At 42.5% G+C, this 25,285-nt stretch overlaps 1 protein-coding gene across 1 annotated transcript in view; it reads left to right on the top strand.

The window, feature by feature from the left end:
* The window catches only part of ATXN10 (ataxin 10), an 83,080-nt gene extending 59,151 nt beyond the window's left edge, over nt 1–23,929 (top strand). The window contains exons 10-11 of the mRNA XM_069952396.1: nt 5,907–5,970; nt 23,331–23,929. Of these exons, the coding sequence (XP_069808497.1) occupies nt 5,907–5,970; nt 23,331–23,509 (243 nt within the window). The 3' untranslated portion in view covers nt 23,510–23,929. The remainder of the gene's footprint in view (nt 1–5,906; nt 5,971–23,330) is intronic.
* Nucleotides 23,930–25,285: the final 1,356 nt, after the last annotated feature.

The following is a 25,285-nucleotide window of genomic DNA, read 5'->3' as shown; positions in this document are numbered from 1 at the left end:
AGAGTTATGGCTGTGTAGAGAGATACTGTCCTGTGTCCATATAAGAAGTTTGGAGGTTGCCGATTGGTTCTAGGGTCTAAAATGGGCCTAAAGTCCTCTTCGCCTACATAAGAAAATCTACATATACTTCAGATAGAAGTTGGCTGAACCCACTTACTAAAGTGTGTGGTGGTCTCCCAACTTTCCTCCCAAGAGATGATGATGGAAGAGAGAGGGGTAGGGCAGGTTGGACTTTTTTTGCCCAATCCTTTTTGTCTGTGAGTGATGGGGAAAGGCCAAAGCTATCTGGCAGCAACGTATCCCTCTTCTCTGTAGACTACAAATTAACGTCCAGCTGTGCTAATGACATTGGAAGTGATAGCTGTCATTCAGCAAAGAGCTGTTGAAAGTGTATGGCCAGCTTAAAGGGGTTGTCCAGGATAATTTGATACTTGTGAATCCTGCTGGGTCGGCAAGGACATGTGAGTAAAGTGTACTCACCTGTCCTGCTCCTCCGCTGCTGTTGGATGTTGGGATGTCTGTTTTTCCCTACGGGGTCCTGCCTTGGCCGCTGACTGGCTTAGTAGACCTCATGTGTCACCACCCGGTCCCCACTCAGACCAGGAAGTGTCTGGGGACCGGAGCGGCAGAATGCAGCCACCAGCGCTGGGGCCAAGGAAGTAAAAAAAAACAAAAAAAACCCCCTTAAACTGTCTGGACTTAAAGCGGTACTCCGGTGCTGATTAAAAAAAAAAATCAATCATAAACATAGTTTTTCCACTTACCATCCCTTTTGAGTCTGTCTCCATTTGAATTTCCCGCTGTTTGCAGGTCCCTGAAGCTCCAGTTGGTGTTTTCCTTTACTTCCTGGTTTGGGGTTTCCCATAATGCACTTCGTCTCCTGTGATGGATAACTGACTCTGTAGAACTGTTAGATGGCTTACAGCTTGCTCAGCCAATCAGAGTTGAGCAACCTGAGTCATCTAACAAAGAGAGGCTGGCCTAACAGGGTTTAGACCCGCCTCCCTCTTGATTATGTCATTGTCACAAAATGGCTTCCTGGGGTCAACAGTCATTAGGTAAGAATGAGTTTACTTCACTGCCTGGTGGGTGGTTGAGGGGGAAATGATAGGAAAGGGGGGCAGATATATAACTTTGTAATGTGTTTCAATTACTGGGAAAAAGCTTTTCGCTGGAGTACCCCTTTAAGAAGCAAGGACAACAAACAAAAAATGATCCATAGAAGAGTATATATAAGTTTGCTGCACCCTACCAATAAATGTTACCAGACCAAACTTCGAATGCACTACTGTCCCAGCGCCTAAGGACTAAAAGGATTGTATTAGTGAGTAGGCTCTTAAGAAGTAGGTGTAATAATATAAATTGGAAAGCAAAAGTGTGTAAATATCTGTGGACCTGTTACACCTACTTCTTGAGAGCCTACTCACTTATACAAAAAATGATCCATGGCAAACACTATAATCCACACAGAACTGCACAAGCAGGAATCTATGAAATGAGGCTCTAAAAAAAAGATGTGGCAGTCAAAATAGCTGATCCAGAGCAATGGATCAGCTGTGGTAGTTGCCCAAAGAAACGAATAGATTGCAGAAACCAAAGTAAAAGTATGGCTCCTGCTCTTTGTACCAAATACTTGCAGTCTCCCTAAATTTATACAGAACAAATAGATAGGAATATTAGAAAATCCATTGTTATAAAGATTTGGGGGATGGGAAGTATAATTGAATCCCTTTTAAACCCTGACCCTAACAACCTCCTGGATCCCACTATACAGAGTGTATCGGCACTTAGGCCCCAATTTGGCAACGCTTTTAATTGTCTAGTACACAAAAAATATATACAGTGGTACCTTGGTTTAAGAGTAACTTGGATTGAGAGCATTTTGCAAGAACTCACAGTTTTTCAAAATTGTAACTTGGTGTAAGAGCATTGCTTTGGTTTAAGAGCTCCCTGTACTGGGTGGGAGGGGGAGCTGGGAAGGGGAATGGTCTGCATAGCGGGGTCTACAGCCCTGTACTCTGCCCCAGAAGTCTCCCTCAACTTCCAAATCATAGCAGATCTACTTCAGACTGGGGCTTACATTAGGGGACAGGACTGTGGAGGTAATCTCTTCATAGCTGTAACCTCTCTCTCCCTAGACACAGTGCTGCTATACTGTGCCCACATCTGCCCTGCTCATTCCTTCTTGCACCCTGCAGTCCCTGTCAGCCCTTGTGTTTCCCATCCTCTCCATTCCTGCTATAATGTGCCTGCACTTACACTCAGCTATACACACTGCTGCCATAATGTGCCTGCACTCACACTCGGCTATACACACTGCTGCCATAATGTGCCTGCACTCACACTCAGCTATACACACTGCTGCTATAATGTGCCTACACTTACACTCAGCTATACACACTGCTGCTATAACATGCCTCCACACTGCAGTATAGAGAGCTTTCTGTCACTGTCTTCCTGCACAGCTCTGTGATTCTCACTTCCAGATTGGCCCATGCTGAACACACCCTTTCCCCATTGCTGTCATGTGACCACACAGACCTCTGACAGCAGCCCTGCTTCTCTGTTCTAGCCTGTTGTACTACGCTGCTGTATTATGGGGATCTACAGTTCCATCCACTATCCCTTTACTATACATTATACACCACATGCTAATCGCTATACTGTACAGTAACCAATAATATAATATATTCAGATGTTTCTCATTGTTTGTTTCATCTGTTCTACATGTTATTCAGAATATATATATATATATCCATAAGTCCTGCAGCACTCCACAAATGTAATACAGGTTGGTGCCGAGCGGTAAGCACAAGGGACCAGTCGTGCCAAACGTATAGAAAGGTAGAAAACCCCAGCACTCCGGATAAATTCAAAAGAATGTGGTTTTTATTTTCACCCAAAAACTTGCGACGTTTCGCTCTCGCTGAGAGCTTTATCATAATTTTTGGGATGTGGAACCAACTGTCTGAATTTCAATGATTTCTTATGGGAAAATTTGCTTTGGTTTAAGAGTAGATTTGGATTACAAGCACGGTCCCGGAACGAATTATGCTCATAATCCAAGGCACCACTGTATTTTCTATTGGTAGAATACTAAGTTTACTTTACTTATGAGTGATTTTTTATTTTTTTTTCCCTAGAAATTCTTTTTTTATTAGTTAAAAAATATAGGTTTAAAGAAACGTCCTTCCTGACCTGAAAGTGAACCAATATTTCGCTGATATTGCAGGGAGTGTTCCCTTTTTGCACAATTATCAAACAGTCTTGAAAGTGAAATGCTCTAATAATTGGTGTGCACAACCTCCGAGCTAATTGAAAATATGTGTAGCACTTGAAGCGCCTCTATAAGGGCCGGGGATTGTTCGCGGCGGAGCGCGGGGTGGAGGCCATTTACTCATACAAAGCTCTCCCTCTCTCTCCACACTTCACATTTTTGGTAGGATGGCAATCTTTCATTCAGGTATTTGGACAACACTTGAAGTCACTTCCCAGCTTTCTAAAGGTAAACGTTTGCCATGCCTAAGGTGACTGAAGAACATCAGAAGTCTGTCGCTATGGAAGGAAAGGTTGGGGGGGGGGGGGGGGTTGCGATAAGGCGCTCTATGGTTTGTTGACAGTGAAGAAGTGTCTCCAGCCCATTGTAAACTCTGTCCTTGCCCTTGCCTAACTGGATATAATGTATCACTTTAATTTTATTTGATTGAATATATGAACAAAAAAGGAATGTCTGAATAGTGGGCAGCTCGGGCCGGAGGGCACACCCTTAATGCAGGTTTATTTACAGGAGAGCTTAAATCAACTGTTAATGGATTATGCCGCTGAGTGGTGGTGAGGTTTCTGGAGCTGAATTTCATTTTCATAACCTCTTAAAGGGAATGTCCACCCTTGAACTTTTATTTTATTTCAGTTGTTATTTTAATGTGTAATTACGCTGTCACAGCTCCATTTTCCTTATATAGAGCACCGAATCCTCAACGTATAGCTGTAGAGTTAAACAATGCATTCCCGACTGACTACAGGCACCACTAGAGGGAGCTGAAAAGCTTACTGCATACTATTTACACATTTATCTCTATGATAACTCTGTATACAGTAAGCTCCTAAGCTCCATCTAGTGGTAACTTAAAGTAGAGAGGTTCTCGGTTGGGAAATGAGTTTTTTTATTAGACAAAAGGAAGGATATGATAAGGTATATAAGAAGTGAATCTGCATAGAATGCCAGAACTGGACACAACCTGGTGTTAAAGCATACCTGTCATTACTGAAAAAACATATATATTTTTTTAAATATCACAGAGACATGTCACAATTTTGATCGGTCTGGTGGTGTTTACACCAGGACCATTTAGGAGAACGTGCCGGGAGAAGTCTTTGTAAGTCTATGGAGCTGTCCAGTTCACACAAAGTGTGGAGAGGAACGCACGGCGGCACAATAGTTTCCTTGCTGGTTCTCCTAATGGATCACAGTCCAAACAACTGTCTGTGTCTGTGACATTTCAAAAGATTTTTTTTCTTTTAATCACCTGGTGTCAGAAAGTTATATAGGTCTGTAATTTACTTCAGTCCCCCAGTATTTATCAGCTGCTGTATGTCCTGCAGGAAGTGGTGTATTCTGTCTGCTGCCACCTCTGTCCATGTCAGGAACTGTCCAGAGTAGTATCAAATCCCCATAGAAAATCTCTGCTGCTCTGAACAGTTCCTGACATGGACAGAGGTGGCAGCAGAGAGCACTGTGTCAGACTGGTAAAAATACAAATCTCTAACTTTCTGAAACCAGTTGATTAAAAAAAATAAAGTAAAATAAATAAAAAATTGCTGGAGTACTCTTTTAAAGCGAATGCTCCACGGACTCCTCTTTTGCATACTCATGTTTCCCAGGGTGCAATACACCTAGGACTTCACTGCATTGAGCGCTTTCACTAGCAGCCGGCAGTGTTGTCGTTTGGCTGGTCTCCCTGAGATCAGTGATCTGTTTCTCTTATGGCTCTACTAGGCATTGCTTCCACCTAGCCAGAATCCTGCTCCACACTGATGAGGGGCAACCCCCCCGAAACAGCTGTATGTGGATAGTTACCTAGCCTTGGTTTATCCCTTGTCATTACATTGACTTATAGGGCCACTTAATATGGTGGATTTGGTGGTTTCCTAACAGGAGCTGCCACTTGGCTGGGTCCTTCCCGGAGGGATATCTGGCTAGTCCTGTGTTTTGAGACTCTTCAACGAGGCTCCACGGACTCCTCTTTTGCATATTCATGTTTCCCAGGGGGCAATGCACCTAGGACTTCACTGCATTGAGCGCTTTCACTAGCAGCCGGCAGTGTTGTCATTTGGCTGTTCTCCCTGAGTTCAGCGATCTGTTTCTCCTATCTATAAATGGGAACTGTGACTTAAAAATGTATTATTTTTTTACATGTCATAGAGGCGTGGCAGACATTCTGAACGGTCAGCTCTAGGTGTTCTGACCCCGAACCAATTACTAGAAAGATTGTGCTAAGCGAGTTCTGTGCCATGTGACCTAGATGAACTTAAGGGTGCATTCACACCTACAGGATCCGCAGCAGATGCGCAGCAGATTTGATGCTGTGTTCAGTTATTTAAATGAAATCTGCTGTGGATCTGCTGTGAGCACAGAGAGCGGTGGAGAGAAGTACTCGGCCACACTGTTCTCTTCCTGTTTGTTCTAGCGATCATCCGAGGTCTGAACAATCAGGTACAGCGACAGGTACACTTCAGGGAGAACTGTAAGGTGTAATTATACTTTTGTGCCAGGTTTTATGAATGATTTGGGATATCAGCTCTATGGAGGAAGACCGCCACCATCTACACCAGGTTTTCTAGTGACTGGTTTCTAACTTCAATATGTTCTGTGCATATTGACCTCGTCTTCTCTTCTGTTCTTCCAGATTTATCAGCTAGACGGGATCCCCCTCATCCTGGATAACTGCAGCATCGATGACAACAATCCCTGTATCCTTTTCCACAAAACCTCTAAAAATGTAAAAAGACGCATCAGTGGTATAATGTGTCCCAGTGCCAACGCTCCTTCTAGTAAGAGGGTTGTCCCAAAATCAGACACATGTCCTGTGGAGTAAGATGTCATTATTAGGTGTCTGACCACTATGTCCCCCTCTGATTCTGATCATCAGGATGGGGGTCCTAAGTGCCTCTGTTTAAATTATCATGCTGAAGATGTTGGTAGATGCTGATTCCCACAAGGCTTAGTGCTGGAAGCCAATCTCTGTACATGAATTGCACAGGACAGTGAGATGTGGAGGAGGGAGCAGGCATGCTGCAGCTCAGCCCCACCTGTGTGACTCTTGAGCTTAGAAGGAAAACATGTTTTTATAACTTTGCAGTCAGCCATCAGCAAAAAGAGTTGTACGCAGGTTTCTTTATGCGTGCCCGGTGCCCCCAGTGTAATGACACAACCAGACTTAATTCTTAATCCAGACTTCGGTGATGGAGACGCATCATTCACACTACATTTGCGCAAAGTGTTTTTTTTTTTTTTTTTTTTTTTATCCGTATTTGCACACAAAAAAAACATGGATGGCAAAAATGGGTGCATTTGCGTGTATCTGTTTTTCCATTGACTTCCATAAAAAAAAAAAAAAAAAAACGGTGCACAAAAATGTGGTTGACTACGTTTTTGTGTACATAAGAAAATGGATTTTTTTTTAACAATTGAAGTCAATGGAAAAACAGATCGAAAAGATGCATATAAAATACATCCGTTTTTCAATTCCCCCCCCCCCCCTTTTTTTGTTTTTTTTTTGTTGCAAAAACGGATTAAAAAAAAAAAAACACCTTGCACAAACGTAGTGTGAACCCAGCTGTACAGTGAGGGGCCAGGCCTGTCTCCAGTGCATAGAGAATTGCGCATGAAGAAACCTGCGCCGTGGCGCTTTGAAAAATATATTGCACCACAGGGATCTCCACCCTGGTGACTACCAGGTAGTGTGAAAAAATAAAAATTCACTAGATGAATTGGTACATTCGCTTTAAGGATCAGTTAAAGGGGTAGTGCGGCGCTGAGAAATTATTCACAGAATAACACACATTACAAAGTTATACAACTTTGTAATGTATGTTATGTCAGTGAATCGTCCCCTTCCCCGTGTCCCACCACCCCCGCACGTGTACCCGGAAGTGTGGTGCATTATACATACCTGATCCGTGTCGCGCCCGTCCGCCATCTTGTGCTAAGACGTCATCTTTGGACGGATGGCCGAACCGCTCCGACCATCTCTAGTGCTGGCCGCCTTCTGCAGCGTCATCAGATGCTCAGCCGCGATTGGCTGAGCATAACTGTGCTCAGCCAATCGCGGCTGAGCACAGTTATGACGCGGCAGAGGGGGCCGGCATCAGGGACGGTCTCCCAAAGATGACGTCTTGGCACAAGATGGCGGACGGGCGCGACACGGATCAGGTAATGTATAATGCACCACCAGGGCCGCATTAAGGTTGGTGGAGGCCCTGGGCAACAATTTTGTTGGGGCCCCCCCCCCATTTTCTTCCCCCACAAATAAAGCACACGGTGATCTATACAGGTGGCTTATTACTGTAGGGGACTTGGCACCTACCTCTCCTCACTCCTGGCTGTATGGCTCAGCATCCTCCTCTGTTGTGCATATGATGGTCCCTAGAGGCTGCAGTCCAGAGGAAGATGCCAGGCCTTAGAGACAGGATGGGGGAGGGGTGAGCATCTCGGTGTGTTCCAACTTAATTCAATGCGAGAACACAGCACTTTAGCACTTTCTGTGCTCTCTTGCCCACTGTGTTAGCCCCCACAGCTAGCATGTGCAGTTGTGAATCGCAGGCAGACCTGGACTTGCAAGTCTAGGTCCCATCTTCAGTTCCCAACCATGTAAACTACCTGAAGCAGTAAAGAGCAGAAAGTACTTAAAGGCTGTGTATAATCTATAGCAGATATGCTACATGTGAATATACCCAAAGGATCATGGCATATATATAGCTGCACACAGGCTACATGTCATATGCTGCACACAGGCTATATATACCATAAGCTGCACACAGACTATATACCATACACTGCACACAGGCTATATACCATACACTGCACACAATCTATATATCATACACTGCACACAGGCTATATACTATATACTATACACTGCACACAATCTATATATCATACACTGCACACAGGCTATATATCATAGGCTGCACACAGACTATATATCATACACTGCACACAGGCTATATACCATACACTGCACACAATCTATATATCATACACTGCACACAGGCTATATACCATACACTGCACACAAGCTATATATCATACGCTGCACACAGGCTATATATCATACACTGCACACAGGCTGTATGTCATATGCCGCACACAGGCTATATACCATACAGTGCACACAGTCAATATATCATAGGCTGCACACAGGCTATATACCATACACTGCACACAGGCTATATACCATACACTGCACACAGGCAATATATCATAGGCTGCACACAGGCTATATATCATATGCTGCACACAGGTTACATGTCATACGCTGCACACAGGCTATATACCATACACTGCACACAGGCTATATGTCATATGCTGCACACAGGGCATATATCATAGGCTGCACACAGGCTATATACCATACACTGCACACAGGCTATATATTATAGGCTACACGCAGGCAATAAATCATAGGCTGCACACAGGCTATATACCATACGCTGCACACAGGCTATATACCATACACTGCATACAGGCTATATATACCATATGCTTCACACAGACTATATATCATACACTGCACACAGGCTATATACCATACACTGCACACAAGCTATATATCATATGCTGCACACAGGCTATATATCATACACAGCACACAGGCTGTATGTCATATGCTGCACACAGGCTATATACCATACACTGCACACAGGCTATATACCATACACTGCACACAGGCTATATGTCATAGGCTGCACACAGGCTATATATTATAGGCTGCACACAGGCTATATACCATACACTGCACACAGGCAATATATCTTAGGCTGGAGAGATCAGGTTTCCTTGCTAAGGTCCCACGCAGTCCTCTCCTCAGTGAGGGGGAGGGGCAAGGGGGAGTGAGGACCTCGGCAGGAGACAGGCACCCCAGAAGCTTGACAGGAAGAATCCATTCAAAGACCCACCAGGGGGGAGTCTGAGCCTGTCGGGAGGGAGATGCTTACACAGGATTAACCCTGCAGTGTGGCCAGTGCTGTGTCCAGGTAGGGTTTCCACATGCTTTTTGTGCGTGGGACTGGCTCCCAGACACCACTTCTGGGTTTGGGCTGGTGGAGGCCTCCTACTGGTGGAGGCCCCTGGGCATGTGCCCCTTGTGCCCTCCCTTTAATCCGGCCCTGTGCACCACACTTCCGGGTACACGGGCGGGGGTGGTGGGACACGGGGAAGGGGGCGATTCACAGACATAACATACATTACAAAGTTGTATAACTTTGTAATGTGTGTTATTCTGTGAATAATTTCTTAGCGCCGCACTACCCCTTTAACCATACCAGCGTATAGAATGTATTTGCTTTTGCATTTCCAACCTATTGACCAGGATTAGAAAAAGCATGGCTACTTTCTTGCAAAAACAGCGCCACCCCTGTCCTCAGGTTGTGTGTGGTATTGCAATTCAGCTTCATTCACTTCAAACCCTTTAAGTACAACTTACCTGCAATTCCCAAAACAGCCTGTAAACAAGAGTGGTGCTATTAATGTTCAATCAGACTCCCCCCTTAGGTATGTATAATATGTCCTAGTCTAGAGGCTATTTACAGTGAGTCTATGACTGGCTTACACATTACCTGCCTCTGGCTTGGCGCTCATTCCCAGCGGTCAGCGTCCAGTGTTGCTGTTCACATACCAGACGTGTACGGATATATAGAAGATACAAACTCCCGTCCTGATACAGTTTCTGTACTTCTTTATTTCTGTGAAAATCCGGACAATCCTCTGTGAGGTAGCTTCTAAATACTTCTGCCTCTCTGGCAGCCGCCCGTATAATTATGGTTTAGGAAAACCTATGGCTAGAGCAAACCCAAATCCAGTTGCTCTGGTCTACAACAATGGCATTTTGTCTTTGTGCCATGCCAGGAAAGACAATATGAGGGCCCGCTGTATTTATTTTCTTTTATTTATTTATTTTTTCTAATCCAGTTACTTTTTTGGCATTGAGAATGCCGACCAAAGCAGAAAAATCTCGGATTGAGGGTGGAAAAGCCATGGCGAAGCCATAGTGGATTTTTTATTTTTTTTTTTACATTTTTGTCTTTTTTCAATATTTCACTTTTTTGTTAGCTATTCTAAATATTCTTTACAGATTTTTTATTTTTATTTTTTTTATCTATATATAACTTGTCCATGTCGACATATGCTGAATCTGTCCCATGCCTGGTATGGTAACATGTGGCAAAGTTTAAGCATGCTTTGTCTGATTCCTCTGTTATTCCTCCTGGAAATATATATAAGAAAACAAAACTTACTATTGCTATTCCTCTTGCCATTAGGCTGCGTTACTCGTTTTTCCAAAAAATAAGCCCTAGCTTCATTTTGCAGAAGCTAGGCTTGTAATATAAGGCCTAGTCCAAAAATAAGCCCTAGTTAGTCAGTGCCTCCAGGGCTAGGTTATGTCATGGAGATGGAGAATAGGCATACTGTAGCTCCCAACCGTCTACCGCTAGACACGGCAGGGCAAAATCCCCTCCCCGCTTCCGAGTGCCGCCTCCTGCCTCCCAAGTCCCCAGATTTGGGCTGAATCTGCAAAGGTTTGCTTGTCTGTAAGTGGTTTTGTGTATAAGTAACGCTACATTTATAAACCTAGACAACACGAGTTGGAAAAGAAAAAGCTACTTTTTGTCAAGCATAATGCGTGGTTGTTGTTCATGGGCAAAAAAATAAGACCTAACCCTAAAATATGCCCTGACAAAAAAAAAATAAATATATATATATATATATATATATATATATATATATATATATATATATATATATATATGTAGAATGATGTATTCCACGGCACACAGCTGAAGTTCCAACCAAAAGTGTTTATTCCATCAAAGGTGATAACATAACTTAGTGCAGCACAGCAGTCTTAAAGTAAATGCGACGTTTCGACGGCCTCAACGCCGTCCTCCTCAAGCATACAAAGTGAACAACATCATATCCTTATATAACAGGTGCTTAATTAACAGTGACCAGTGATAGGTTCATTCAAGTGTCAATCATGTTTAAGGTTTGTAAACAAACATAATCTCTTTAGTTAGAGCTAGTGTCCATGTGAGTCCCAATGTGCAGTGAGAAACTGCTCGAGATAGACAGGTTTCCTCATGTATAAAAATAGTAAATAGTTTAAATTATAAAGTATCCAAGTACTGCGACTTGGTCTGCGGCGTTGGATCTTAACTTCCAGAGGCGGACTCAGGACCAATCATGTGCTTCAGACCAAGTCGCAGTACTTGGATACTTTATAATTTAAACTATTTACTATTTTTATACATGAGGAAACCTGTCTATCTCGAGCAGTTTCTCACTGCACATTGGGACTCACATGGACACTAGCTCTAACTAAAGAGATTATGTTTGTTTACAAACCTTAAACATGATTGACACTTGAATGAACCTATCACTGGTCACTGTTAATTAAGCACCTGTTATATAAGGATATGATGTTGTTCACTTTGTATGCTTGAGGAGGACGGCGTTGAGGCCGTCGAAACGTCGCATTTACTTTAAGACTGCTGTGCTGCACTAAGTTATGTTATCACCTTTGATGGAATAAACACTTTTGGTTGGAACTTCAGCTGTGTGCCGTGGAATACATCATTCTGTTTATTGGAGGTCCGTGGTCGAGACCTGTCTACTGGCACCGCATTACCTGTATGACTACGTAGTGCTGCTCTGAGATTATCTTGTGCTATATATATATGTATATATGAGCCTATGTTATTTTCAGAGAAACACTGTAACATGGTGACCGTGTTAACATTAATCAAGCATTATCAAAGCCTGTAAGGACACACCCCATTGTACATAGAATGTTAACGCCCAGTTGTCAGTTTATTCATACATTTCCAGGAGGAATAGCAGAGAAATTTGACCTTTCCTGATCTGTGTTGTGAGTGTCAGGAGGTGGTAGGTCCCTCTTCAAGGTAGACCAAATACATAGTATATAGTGTGTGTAGATAGATATGTTGCAGGGAAATAATAGAATCCAGGGATTTGATCAAATGACCATGCTGTTGCATCATTTCCTGGAAGAAAGTCAGGGATTAAATCAAATCCCCGACCCCTTTCAGGGAAATGATCAAATGAACAAGTTGCCGAAGCATTGCTTACTCTATTGGGTTTAGTATTACTCGCGTCGAAAGGGGAAACGGCTGTCGGCGACCGTAAAGCACGTTACATTGTTTTTGGGTAGGAATCTGCTAGAGCCCATTCATGTGACGTTTATTAAAAAAAAAAATGGCACACGCAATATATATGTGCCAATACTGTAGGAGAAGAAGGATACGGGTCGAAAGTTCTGTGCTGTTTATGCCGAAGGCGGAGAGCGCTAAAGATCGAAGGGAAAATGCAGCTGAAAAGATCAGCTGAAAAAAAGTTTCTTTAAAGAAATTTAAAGAGGTGTCGGTGGATTCCACAGTTTTTGTGAATACCTAGGGTTGATAAAGGCCGATTAATACCATTGCAGGGAGTGTATAAAATGGAAAAATAAAATAAAAATTATACCAATGGGTACCTTGGTTGGAATTATAAAAGGCTGGCTACCAAGAAACGCTCTTCAAGTAGCTACTACAACATTTACCAAAACCGTTCCCCAGACCGACCTAAGTCTACCTGAGATTGCAGGAAGATTCTTCTTATTTGGAGGTCAAGGATTTAAAGAAGTGTTCCTTTGAACAATCCAAAATGCAATTTAACACAAAAGAAAAATGTGCTTGTAAAAAAAAAAAAAAAAAAGAGTAAGGTACTTTGGAACTCGAGATGCCACAAATCAACGTGTTTTAATAATAAAAAAAAAAAATTAATGAACGTGATTTATTAATCTCGTTCAGTAAAAATTTCAGCTTAACTACCTATTTCCCTTGTTAATTAGTTTTGAATAAATCACCTTTAAACGACTATCGTCGTATTACCTAGTAAATAAACATAGAGCCAAGCAACTCCTGACTCGTTCATTTTATCATTTTCCCTGAAAGGGGTCAGGGATTTTATCAAATCACTGACTTTCTTCAGGGAAATGATGTAACTGCGCGGCCATTTCACCAAATCCCTGGATTCTATTATTTCCCTGCAATAGATAGAGAGGGAGAGAGAGAGATACATAGATAGAGAACATATAGATACATAGATAGATGTATAGAGAGAAAGATAGATAGATAGAAACAGATAGGTAAATAGATAAAGAGATAGATGATAGATAGGAGATTGATTGATTGATTGATAGATAGGAGATAGATAGATAGATAGATAGATAGATAGATAGATAGGAGATAGGAGATAGATAGATAGATAGATAGATAGGAGATAGATAGATAGATAGATAGGAGATAGATACATAGATAGATGTATAGAGAGAAAGATAGATAGATAGAAACAGATAGGTAGATAGATAAAGAGATAGATAATAGGAGATTGATTGATAGATGATAGAGAACAGATAAATAGAGAGACGAGGAGATGGATAGAGATAGATGGAAAGAGAGATGAGGAGATAGACAATAGGAGACAGATAGATGTATAGAGAGATGAGGGGATGGATGGATAGAGAACAGATAGGAGATATATAGATAATAGGAGATGGATATAGATAGATTTCATCACTGTTGTTTATAAAGTGAAGGAGCCCCATCATGCACAGTTCTTTTTGTATCCTTGGCCAATCCCCTTGCACAGCTGATACCTTTATTTTTAATTTGCAGACTAAAACCCCTTTTAAAGGTTTACTCCTATTTTTAGCCCATCTCTCGAAAGGCTTGATGAACAGAGACTTCCAAGAACTTTTTATCTGATTTGCAGGTGTTTCCAGCATGGGATGGGATTGGCAAGTGGTTAAGCACCTTGTGGTTGGGTTTGGAAGCTGGCTTAACCTTCTGACTGTTTGGATAACGGGCCTTAATTCTTCCCTATGGTTACAAGGAACGTCCGGTGTCTGTATGCACCGATGAGCTATTACGCGTGACTCAACATATATACATCTTAATGTGCGATGCCCACACAGAGGTTACTCTGGCATTCCTGGTAGGTGGTCTGGTCACCACTTATGCATGCACTACAGCAATATGAATCACCACATCAGAGTCTTACGGAGGTCTAATGTATATCATTTTGGTCACCACACTGTAAAAAAAAAAGTAGAATACATTGTCCAACGGAGAATAAGATAACATCTGCAGGACTGCTTATTAACTCTTGCCTGGCACCAACATACAAGGCACTCAGCCTCGTGGCTAAAGTATTAACTACACTATCTAAAGTGGACCTTTCAGTCTCCAGTGTGTTGGTTGGTGTTGTACAGGGTTATTTCCATCATGGAAAGTGCTGGACTGTCTCTTGCTGCCTAGACGTCCACAACCCTAAAGTGCTTGCGGTGCTGCATTTCATTCAAGGTTGTTTCCTGTGCAGCAGTTTTTCTGCATCACCTCAACGGAGCTTTTGTGGAGTCCCCTAGGTCATCATGACCACCAGTTTGGGGCCATAAGGGGTTATCAGCTGGTTAGATTTGTCCAGCCTGCTGATAGTTCGCCTTTAGGATCTCTAGACTTTGAAGGACAACCAAGAGGAAGGAAAACTTGGTCATGTTCCCAAAGCCAATCCATGACTCTACCACCCTTCCCGGTGGTGCATTGTCTTTCTGTCCTACAGCTCCCATGAAAGGTTGAACTTGGTTGACCACGTGCTCTGTTAAGCCATACTATACAAACGTCCATCCATGGGTTTCAAAAGACTCACTGTTCCCAACACAATGACATCACCTCCATTCACCTGAATTGTTCACACCTGACAGGAAGGGTTCATCGAGGGTTCATGCTGTTTGGCCCAAGAGATCTGGATCCATCTGCACAGATGTTCCTCCACTGCCCAGTGATGCAATTTTTACAATTTTCTTTTTACCTACTAGAGTCTTGCCTTTCTATTTCTTAATGGGCAGCAATTATACTGGAGCTGGTCTTCTACGTTTAGAACCCATCTGAGTTTGTTTTGACCCATTTAGTCAACATTTTCACTGTATGTTTTCACACCATTCGCTGTATACCCTCCATATGTTTGCATGACAACCCCACAAGGTTGTCAGTGAAATTCTGCCCCCGGCTGGTCTACCTGCTAACCAGGCCTTCATCTCTAAAATATCTGATCTTGGTTAGGAGCAATCTTTTTGAAACTTCCTCCTAGTTTAGCCACTCTGTAGATTTTTGTTTCTTATGTAATCCTTAAAGGAGCCCTGGAGCACCTGTTTATTCAGTGGGCACAGGAACACATAACAAAGTCTCCTCAGATACCATACAAACCATTGTTAAATTGCCATCTCAGTTTTGGCCTCGTAGATCTAAAACAAAAAGTAGCCATGCCAATTATGCACAGTATGCGTGTGATGTGGGCGACCCTTCACTTGAGTCTTTAGGAGGCCACCAATTGACTTTCAAACAGAACCACAAGCTGGGCTGGAAGTCCACAGCGTACGGTAATGGTTAGCTATTCATTAAACATAATTTTCGTCCACAAATTGACTTTATTATAAGACAAAAAACCAGCGGAGCTGTGATCGAGCTGCATGTTCTGATTCTTTGTCATGATAAATGTGCAAACAATTCCAAGTCTGCGTTTCAAGAAATTCCTGTAAAAACAAGCGAAAGGCTTAGGGAAGCCCTATGGTCATTTATCTAGGGAGCTTTATGGAAAACAATTTGTTTTTGTTACAATTTAACTAAGAGGAAAATTTTTTTTTGCCTATTTTAAGATCTGCTGCTCTCCTGTCTATCTCCAGTAATACAAAAGTATGCAGAATACATGATTGATGATACTGTACATGATGCAACAACGTTCTCTGCTTGGTTTTACTTATAGAGATAATTTTTATAAATCTGGGTAAGAGCTGACATGACAAAATTTCTGATCGGCTGGGTTCTGAGACCTCCACTTTTCAGGAGAACAAGCCCAAAGAAGCTGTCATCTGTGTCCAGGCAGCTCTATAGACTTGTAATGCCCTACAGCGCACTTCTAGCTCATTCTCCCGATTGGTGCTGAGACCTTCATTCTCCCTGTGTTATGTCAAACTTTTTTTTATTTTTTTTTTATTTTAGAGTTGCTATGATGCAAATAAAACTTAGTGATCAATAGTAGTAGGAGTCCGACCTTAGGAACTGCCGCCAGCCGTGAGAATTAAAGCGGTTGCTGCATGGATCATTCATGGAATGAATGTTTTAGAGATTCAAGTCAAAGAGCCAAGTGGGTGGAGTAGCTATTCATAGAAAGTCAGTGGCTCTCTATGAACTCCACCACCCTGATTTTCTTCGAGTTTCCAACTGTCCACGAATCTCTAAACCATACACCACCCAAGTGGTGTTCATAAAAGGTTGGAGAGCCGAGTGGGTGATATAGGCATTTATAGATGGTTGGAGAGCCGAGTGGGTGATATAGGCATTTATAGATGGTTGGAGAGCCGAGTGGGTGATATAGGCATTTATAGATGGTTGGAGAGCCGAGTGGGTGATATAGGCATTTATAGATGGTTGGAGAGCCGAGTGGGTTGTATAGGCATTTATAGATGGTTGGAGAGACGAGTGGGTGCTATAGGCATTTATAGATGGTTGGAGAGCCGAGTGGGTGATATAGGCATTTATAGATGGTTGGAGAGACGAGTGGGTGCTATAGGCATTTATAGATGGTTGGAGAGCCGAGTGGGTGATATAGGCATTTATAGATGGTTGGAGAGCCGAGTGAATGCTATAGGCATTTATAGATGGTTGGAGAGCCGAGTGGGTGATATAGGTTTTTATAGATGGTTGGAGAGCCGAGTGGGTGATATAGGCATTTATAGATTGTTGGAGAGCCGAGTGGGTGATATAGGCATTTATAGATGGTTGGAGAGCCGAGTGGATGCTATAGGCATTTATAGATGGTTGGAGAGCCGAGTGGGTGCTATAGGTTTTTATAGATGGTTGGAGAGCCGAGTGGGAGATATAGGTAGTCATCGAAGGTTGGAAAGCCGAGCTTATGGTGTGGGATTTTTATAGTTAGTCGTAGATACTAGTGTGTGGTGTAGAGTTTCATAAAAAAATTGAGAGCCAAGCAGAAACGCAGGGGCAAAAGTGCCCAGCTGATTGTATGACCCCTGATTTCTGATTGGCCCTTCTCGTCTTTCCTTAGAGAATTGAGTATGTGCTGTAGGGATTGATTAAAAAGTCAAGGATTTGGTGTAGGGATTAGAAAGTTGAAGATCCAGAAACCCAGCCATAGCACTCAACGGGTAGGGTCCAGGTACTTACCGATCAAAACTTGTGACCTGTCACCACATGAAAAGTTTTCAATACCCTTCCAGTTTTATCATGACATTTGATGGGTAGTGCTTTTAAAGTTTTGGGTTTTTTTTCATGCTTTTTTTATTGCTTTTTTGAGAGTGAATGGAGAGTATTGTATTTTTGCTTTTTTAAATTGCTTTGTTGTCAAAGTAAATGGGGAGTGTTGAATTACATTTTTTGCCTTTTTGTTGAGTGAATGAAGAAAATGTTGTATTTTTATTTCTTTTTACACTTTATTTTTTTTAACATTTTGTTTTTGAATGTATTTCAGCAAAAAATTATCTTTTTTTGTGGTTCCCTTTTAAACCAGGGATACAGGCAGTCATTAATATTGCTGAGATCCTCCTCTGTAGAGTGCACAGAATAGGCGGCTGGGGGTCTTCACTGTCTCTTTTGTGTCCATGAGAGATTGTCCCCTTGAATTGTTGATAGGTATTAGTTACGGATCCATTCGTAAAAACTTCATCCCTTCGAGCTTTTATTTCATGTGAACAGATAAGACTCGGGCAAGTAACACAAAAAAAGCTTTCACTTCTTTGTCATGTGGAGAGCCTTGCTTGAATACAGCCCAGTGTATAATATTGAAGCTAAACTCGTTGTAATCCACTTGTTATGGGACTTCAGTAACTCAAAATCTCCTGGCAGTGAGAACTCTGTACAAGCCATTTGTTCTCCGCTAGCAAATTCATTCGCGGAGAGTCACAAGTTATAAAGGGTGAGTGCCGGCTGTGTCCTCTCAATCACAACTCATTGACCAAAGCCGCACTAAGTGTGCCAATAGCTGAGAAAACCCCTTCACTGGCAACAATGACTTATAAATGTGTGTTCAGATACAAGGAGTGGATGGTGTCGGAGAAGAAAAGCTATTTATCCTCAATGATCTGTTTTCTCATAGCCTGTGACTCACTTATTCTCCATTATCACATCCCAAGTGGGTTTGTTGATCTGTCGAGCACTTCCACTCCTTGTACAATGGCCAGGCTGTATTATAGTGTGTGGAACTTTCCAGAATGGCAAAACGGGTGTGTAAAAATGTTAGTGTTATAATTAGAATGTTAAAGGGGCACTCCAATTAATACTTGAGCAGGGCCTAAATAAAAGGGTTGAGGTGGCCAGGAAGCCATCTTTTTTCAATTTAAATTTTTTTTTTAAGGGCAAAAAACATTGATGTTTTATCAAAAGTATGGGTATGTGCACACTACGGAATCAAGCGGATCTTGCCGGACAGCCTCCGCTTAAAGTTCCGCCCGTTCCATAGACTCAATGATATTTGCCGGCAAATTCCGCCGTCTGCCCAAAGAATTGACATTTCCATTCTTTGGGTGGACTGCGGAATCCGCTGGCAAGTTACACACAGTTACATACAGCAAATGAAGCCAGCTGCTTCCGGCTAGGTTCACTGTGTAGTCTGGACGCTGAGCAGTTGATCATTGGGGGTGCTGGGTGTTGGCACCCTGCCATTTATTGATTAATTATCTATACTGTGGATAGGCTATCAATCTTTTTTTGCCTGGAAACCCCCTTTACAACAATGCACCATGGGAAAAAAGTATGGAAGTTTTCCTAAGTTTTCCTAAGTTTACCTAAATTACCTAAGTCTTGTGGTACTCTTTTTGAGGACAGAAGAAATACTGTTGTCTATGCTCTTCTTGCCATCAAAAATAGAGGAACTCTTGATAGAAACTCCCACAATGTGGGGGGTGCAAGAAAATAATAAACAATATAAACTTGCCTATCCTTGTGCCCCATAGCTTCGCTCCCAGGTCCTGTTGACAGCTTCCGGTGTCCTTCCGCTCTCCTAGCTGCAACGTCACGTACCTGGCTCTTCCAGCTACAACCTCACCTACTCGGCTGAGTGACTGCCAGCTCAGCCAATCAGTGACAGGGGTGGCACACCGCCTCATTCACTGACTGGCTGAACGGGCAATCACTCAGCCGCGCCCTGACGGTGTAGCTGGAAGAGTTTGGTACATGACGTCCCCTTCCCAGCAGAAGAGAACAGCCGGTGGCTGTCTACGAAACTCGGGAGAGATGCAAAAGAGGCTTAAGGAGGGGATGAGTTTAATTTTGTTTTTTTTCAAGGTTGGAATACTCTAATACTACTAACTTACTTCAACTAAGTGTTGAATGTTGTGTTTGGATGTAGAAGTTTTATGTGGATGTCCTGTGCTGTAATAACACTGACTGGGAGTGCATCCCCCTTATCCTTCCTAAATTGCTGTTTCCACAGCCTGCGCATAGTATTATGTTATCTTTATTAGTATCTATATGTAGTTATAGTAGCTTTTAGGTTAGTGGCCCTTTAAGTGTCTGTTACAAGAAGCTATAAAAAACAAGGCATTTAACCACATAATTCAGCCAATGCATGGGACAGATCACACAATGTACCATTTTATAGGAAACCTTGGGAGTCCATATACCACACAATAACAGGAGGCATGGAGCACGAGTGAGGAAAATATTCATTTTTATGAAGACACTTTCTCCAACAATAACAAAATAAATAGACAAAATAATTAGAGGGAGAGGAAAATGTTCAGGCTGTATTTTTAGATCTTTGTTCTTCCAATATATATATCAAGTTTATGTCACAGCTCCAAGCAAACCAGAAATTAAAGAGAAGGCCTTTCTTTTACCCCCACCACCCTCTTTACTACCCCATCTACCCCTATCTTGCCTAATGCAAACCTTCCCTTGGATGGGCCATTATCCTCCATCAACTCTTTCCAGCTGGTAGGGCCAGTTCACACAGAGAAAAAGCGGCAGAATGCCGCCTGACTCAGTGTCACGCAGTGTCTCTATGGGATGGCTCGGGCACTTCCACCGCTCTCCGCTCAAAGAATTGACATGTCAAATCTTTCAGTGGCAGAGGCGAACAAGCCCTCCTATTGACACACTGAGGAAGGCGAGAATCCGTGGTGGAGAGTTCCACTGCTTTTGCTCCGCGTGAACTGGCCCAATACACTGGGTGACAACCCATATGGTTGCCATTACAGGGACTGTCTGCCCACCACAGTACAGTGCTACCTCCACATGCAACTGTATAAAGAGTAGATAGCTGTGATCTTTTTTTCCAACATATATGTGGATCCAAGCTCATGAACCTCATGATTGACAACTCCCAGCCTTGGGAGTACTCCTTTTGTACCATAGCTGGTTCTTGTGGGAAAGCAACCAAATTGGCCAGGTCTATCTTTATCCTTTAAGGACGCTGGTTGACCTTACTAGTCTTTGCTCCCACTAGCCAGATTCCTACTCCACACTAATGAGGGGCAAATACACCGAAATGGCTGTCTGTGGATAGATACCGTGCTATGGTGATTTCCTTGATTGAAGACATTCCTTGGCTTGGTTGCTCCAAGGAAGGAGGAGAGTCTGGCTAGTTCACTGACGTCGAGACATGTGATGGTGTCTCTGCAGTGTTCTTTAACATCTTTATGCTTTAGACACTGTATGGCTGTGCCATTGAGCGTTATAAGGTCGAGTCCAACAGCAGGTCTAATGACCTAAACCAAAAGCATCATAGATCTTTCAGTTTGGAAAATTTGATCCTCAGTTGCAAAGGGACATGGAGCCGTAACACATATGCAGAAATGCCGCGGAATTAGCCCTGTCAAAAACCAGCATATTAGTAATTTGGGCATGGACACTCGTATTATGCCACTTGACTTGCTGGTCAACATCTGCCAAAGATGCCAGCTGTATACCACTTAAGAGTTGGGATGGAACTCGTTCTCTAGAAATAGGGAATATCTTTTTTGGGATCTAGTCCACAAAGACCTTTTATAGATTAGGGCATCAGAGTGGTGAAAATTGCATTCGCTGTATGGACCCAAAAAAGGTCAATATGAGAACCAGACCTTTACCAGAGCTATACCTATTTCAATCCAACTGCTTTGAATCAAGGACCCTTTTCAGATACTCATGATATGGCTGACATTTTATGGTGCTTACGAAGAATTTTGGAAAGGCAAATTGCTGGTTTGACAGGCCACTTGATCACATCAACTAGTTCATCTTGAATAAAGCCACTATACAGCTGCCCAAATTCATAGGAATCTATCATCTCTCAGTCAGATAGATAACATGTAGACATCATAACCTCTCCGAAACCATTTGCCCTCAGGTATGAATTTTGTATTTTTACGCTTTTTGTTTTTATTTGAATTTTTTTCTTAACCTACAAAACTACATAAACCTCCCTCCACAGATAATCGTTTTATTGATAACAAATCTGAGGATTACAGGTTTTAAAAGTCTTCTGGGATTTATTGGTCCGCGTGGAGATATGGATGAGTCAGTGGAGCTGTCAAGTCGCTGAAAGCTTAATGAGTTGAGAATGCAGACAACTCTTTCATTTTATAAACATTTAATCCTTTAACAATTCTAAACTTCGTACAGCAACCAAAACACAGCACCTTGCTAGCAACGGCCCGTGCTCAACCCCGGATGCATTGTTTCAACACGTCGCTGTTTGTTCGCATTCGGAAGAAAAAATGGTTGAAATTTTAATTATACATTATTGCTTTTTTACCCCTTAGGCTGTATATATATATTTTTTAATTTATTTATATTTTTCAACCTGATGATGATGGAAATTAATGGAAATTTTAGTACTTTCTCCGAAGGACTTTTTTCCATTTTGTAGTTTAAGGGTCAACTTCTGAATGACTTGCCTTACCCTTATTTTCCGCTGTAACTCAGAAACAAAAGTCGGAAGATTCTAGTTTTAAAAAAATGTTCCACCTTAATGATAGGTACTGACGTCATACCCCAAAAAATGCAAGTCAAAATTAAGTTGACTGTTTTAAATGTAGCATGAAAAGTTGAGCATAAAGGTCAGGTCATCTCCCAGCTTGTTTTAGAGAGCTTAGAGGGTCTGAACACCCAGACCCCAACTGATCAAAACTTTAAAAATGTCTCTGCAATATAACATTTTCTGATAAAGAAGCATTCGCACCCCTAACCAAAAATACGGTGCAAATTTTGACTCTGAAAACCTCAGCCATCAACCATGGTCCTTTACACCCCGTTCATAGGTTGCCAGCTGATACATTCTCCACTTTGACGGAGAAGTGGCCATACTTTGCACAGTGTCGTCCTTGGTGAAGTTTGTGGAAGTCATAAAAGAAGCCAAGAGCTGAATCCTAGGATCCTTGCTAAAATTGATTGGGGCAGTGCTAAAATATGTACAAATGTTGGGAGGTAAAAAAATCTTTTCCTTTCATTATGTTAACCATTTCGGGGCCAAGACCAGACCAGATTGGTAATTGTAGGTATCACGTGGCCACTTGCTGTCCTGTACTGTCCTTTAAAGGGTTATCCCGAGCTACAAAAACACGGCCATTTCTTCCAGAGATGACACAACTCTTGTCTCTAGTTCAGGTGTGGTTTGCAAATTAGGTTTCCCACCCAAACTGGAGACAAGAGTGGTGCTGTCTCTGGAAGAAAGTGCCCGTTTGTAGCTCTGGATAACCCTTTTAAGGACCGTACAGGACAGCAAGTGGCCACCTGATACCTACAATTACCTATCTGGTCTGGTCTTGGCCCCGGAAAGGTTGACATAATGAAAGGAAATGATTTTTACCTCCCTTGATGCACCATTACTGATATACAAGACATATTCTTTTGCATTACTTTGTATTGTTCCCTAGTGTAGGGATGATAAAAATGATATCACAAACCTCTCAGTGTGGTGTGTATGTTCTTTGTGTGCTTGCATATTTCCTCATGTTGTAAATTCCACTATTCGTATGATCCTTAACCCTCCGAACCTCCAGTTCTTAACCAGTGGGCTATCTATGCCATTAGAAACCTTACAGAAAACCACGAGAAGAATCAGGAGCTGATCGCTGGATTGGAGCGCCAAGGCCTGGCGGACACCTCGCTGTTAGAAAGTATGGGGTTTCTTGTGGAGGAACGGGATGGAAAGTTGCTCCTGAAATCTGCCAAGAAGTAAATGGTAATACAAATAAATTTAGTCAGATGTTTTGGGTGCACTTGTACTGGAAAATCGATCCTTAAAGTGATTGTGGTGTTGGATCATGTACAGATTGTCACTCGATATGCCAAGATTGCCATTTTCCATGGGCAGTGTGTTGGTATTGGAGTTGTTAAGCCCCATTCAATTGTTTGGAATACAGCCAATGGATGAGAGTGGCCATTTACCTGGGAGAAAGCGGACATGTTTTCTGTTGTCATACAAGCCCAAACCAAATGGTGTATAGATCCTAAACGTTGAACAGTTACCTGTGTGAATTCACACATGAATGCGTGATACCGGAACCCAAAGATAAACTGTGTTCAAGCTTGGTAAAGAGTTAGACTTGAACGCAAAATGTTCATGGTCAAATAAAATAAAAATGACAATTTACAAAAAGTAGTGTTGCCTCGATTCTTTCTCCTCTATGCTGTCACTTATTGAGACTGTCAAGAGGTCAAGTCCTCTATGGTCTTCACCATACACCCGATGGTGTCTTCTTCCTTCAGGGCCCATAGCTTTTGTAACTTGTGGCCATTGTAGATTCTAAAAGTACTTCTTTGTTATTTAACTATTGAGTCTTGTTTGATGTGTTTCTAGCTATGTTTACAGTAAATGGGTGTTTGTCTCAGTATTTCGTGTTATGGTATGGTTACCACATTGTAGCAGCTTGTGGGATGTGTGGTGGGCAATGTTCTTCTAGAAACCTTTAATGCTTGGCACCATGTGGATGTTACTGTGACATCTACCATCTCCCTAACCATTGTATACGCCAGAAGGGACATTTAAGAAGAATGGCGTACGAGTACGGTCTTAAATAAAACCCTGCTCCCTTTTGCCCCTCTGGCGCAAACCAGGCTCTGTGCAACAAATCTTCTCCTGCTTCCATGATAGATTTGTACCATGGTTTACACCAGGCGTCAATCATGATAAATCAGGTGGGGAGGAGGCCAGACCTCCTCCTCGCCTTGCTATGCCCCCCTGCCCACCCATCAGGTGAGTGTGGGATACGGCAGTCGTACACCAGGGAGAAGGGGCGAATATGCTTCTTGTCCCTGGTGTGTGCCAAGGGCGCAATGATAGTAAATGTCATCCCAAGTTCTTCCCTCCATTGCGGTGAATCCCTCCAAGGTGGTGACTCGGCCTCCTGATTCCCCAGATCTCAATCCGATCGATCATCTGTGGGATATGCTGGAGAAACGAGTCCCATCCATGGAGGCCATACCTTAAAGGGTCTTCTGCCGATATCCTGGTACCGAATACCACAGAAGTAGTGTGGAGTGGTCCTCCGAACTGAAGCAGTCTGCATATGGTTTCCTGCAGCTGCAGGAGTCCAAGCATTCAGGTTCGGAGAACGCTGCCAAACAGTTTGACAGGTCCCTTCAACACAGGAGACGTTGGAGGTCTTGTGGGGACCAGGCCTTGACGGGTCTGAGCTGTTTTGGTAGTTTGCATGTAGTCTTTACAAGTTGTTTTTTAGGGGGGGGGGGGTCTTTCTAATTGACTATTTAAATTTTTATTTTATTTATCTTTTTGTTAGAAAATTCAGCAACATTCAGAAAGTGCCTGAAATAGGAATACATTTTTTTTTAACTTATTAGTAGAGATGAGCGAACCTGGAGCATGCTTGAGTCGATCCGAACCCGAACTTTCGGCATTTGATTAGCGGTGGCTGCTGAACTTGGATAAAGCCCTAAGGCTATGTGGAAAACATGGATATAGTCATTGGCTGTATCCATGTTTTCCAGACAACCT

The sequence above is a fragment of the Dendropsophus ebraccatus genome, chromosome 1 (assembly GCF_027789765.1).
Source record: "Dendropsophus ebraccatus isolate aDenEbr1 chromosome 1, aDenEbr1.pat, whole genome shotgun sequence".
Taxonomy (NCBI): Eukaryota; Metazoa; Chordata; class Amphibia; order Anura; family Hylidae; genus Dendropsophus; species Dendropsophus ebraccatus.
Note: the sequence above shows the minus strand (reverse complement) of the source record. Positions and strands in the feature narration are given on the sequence as shown.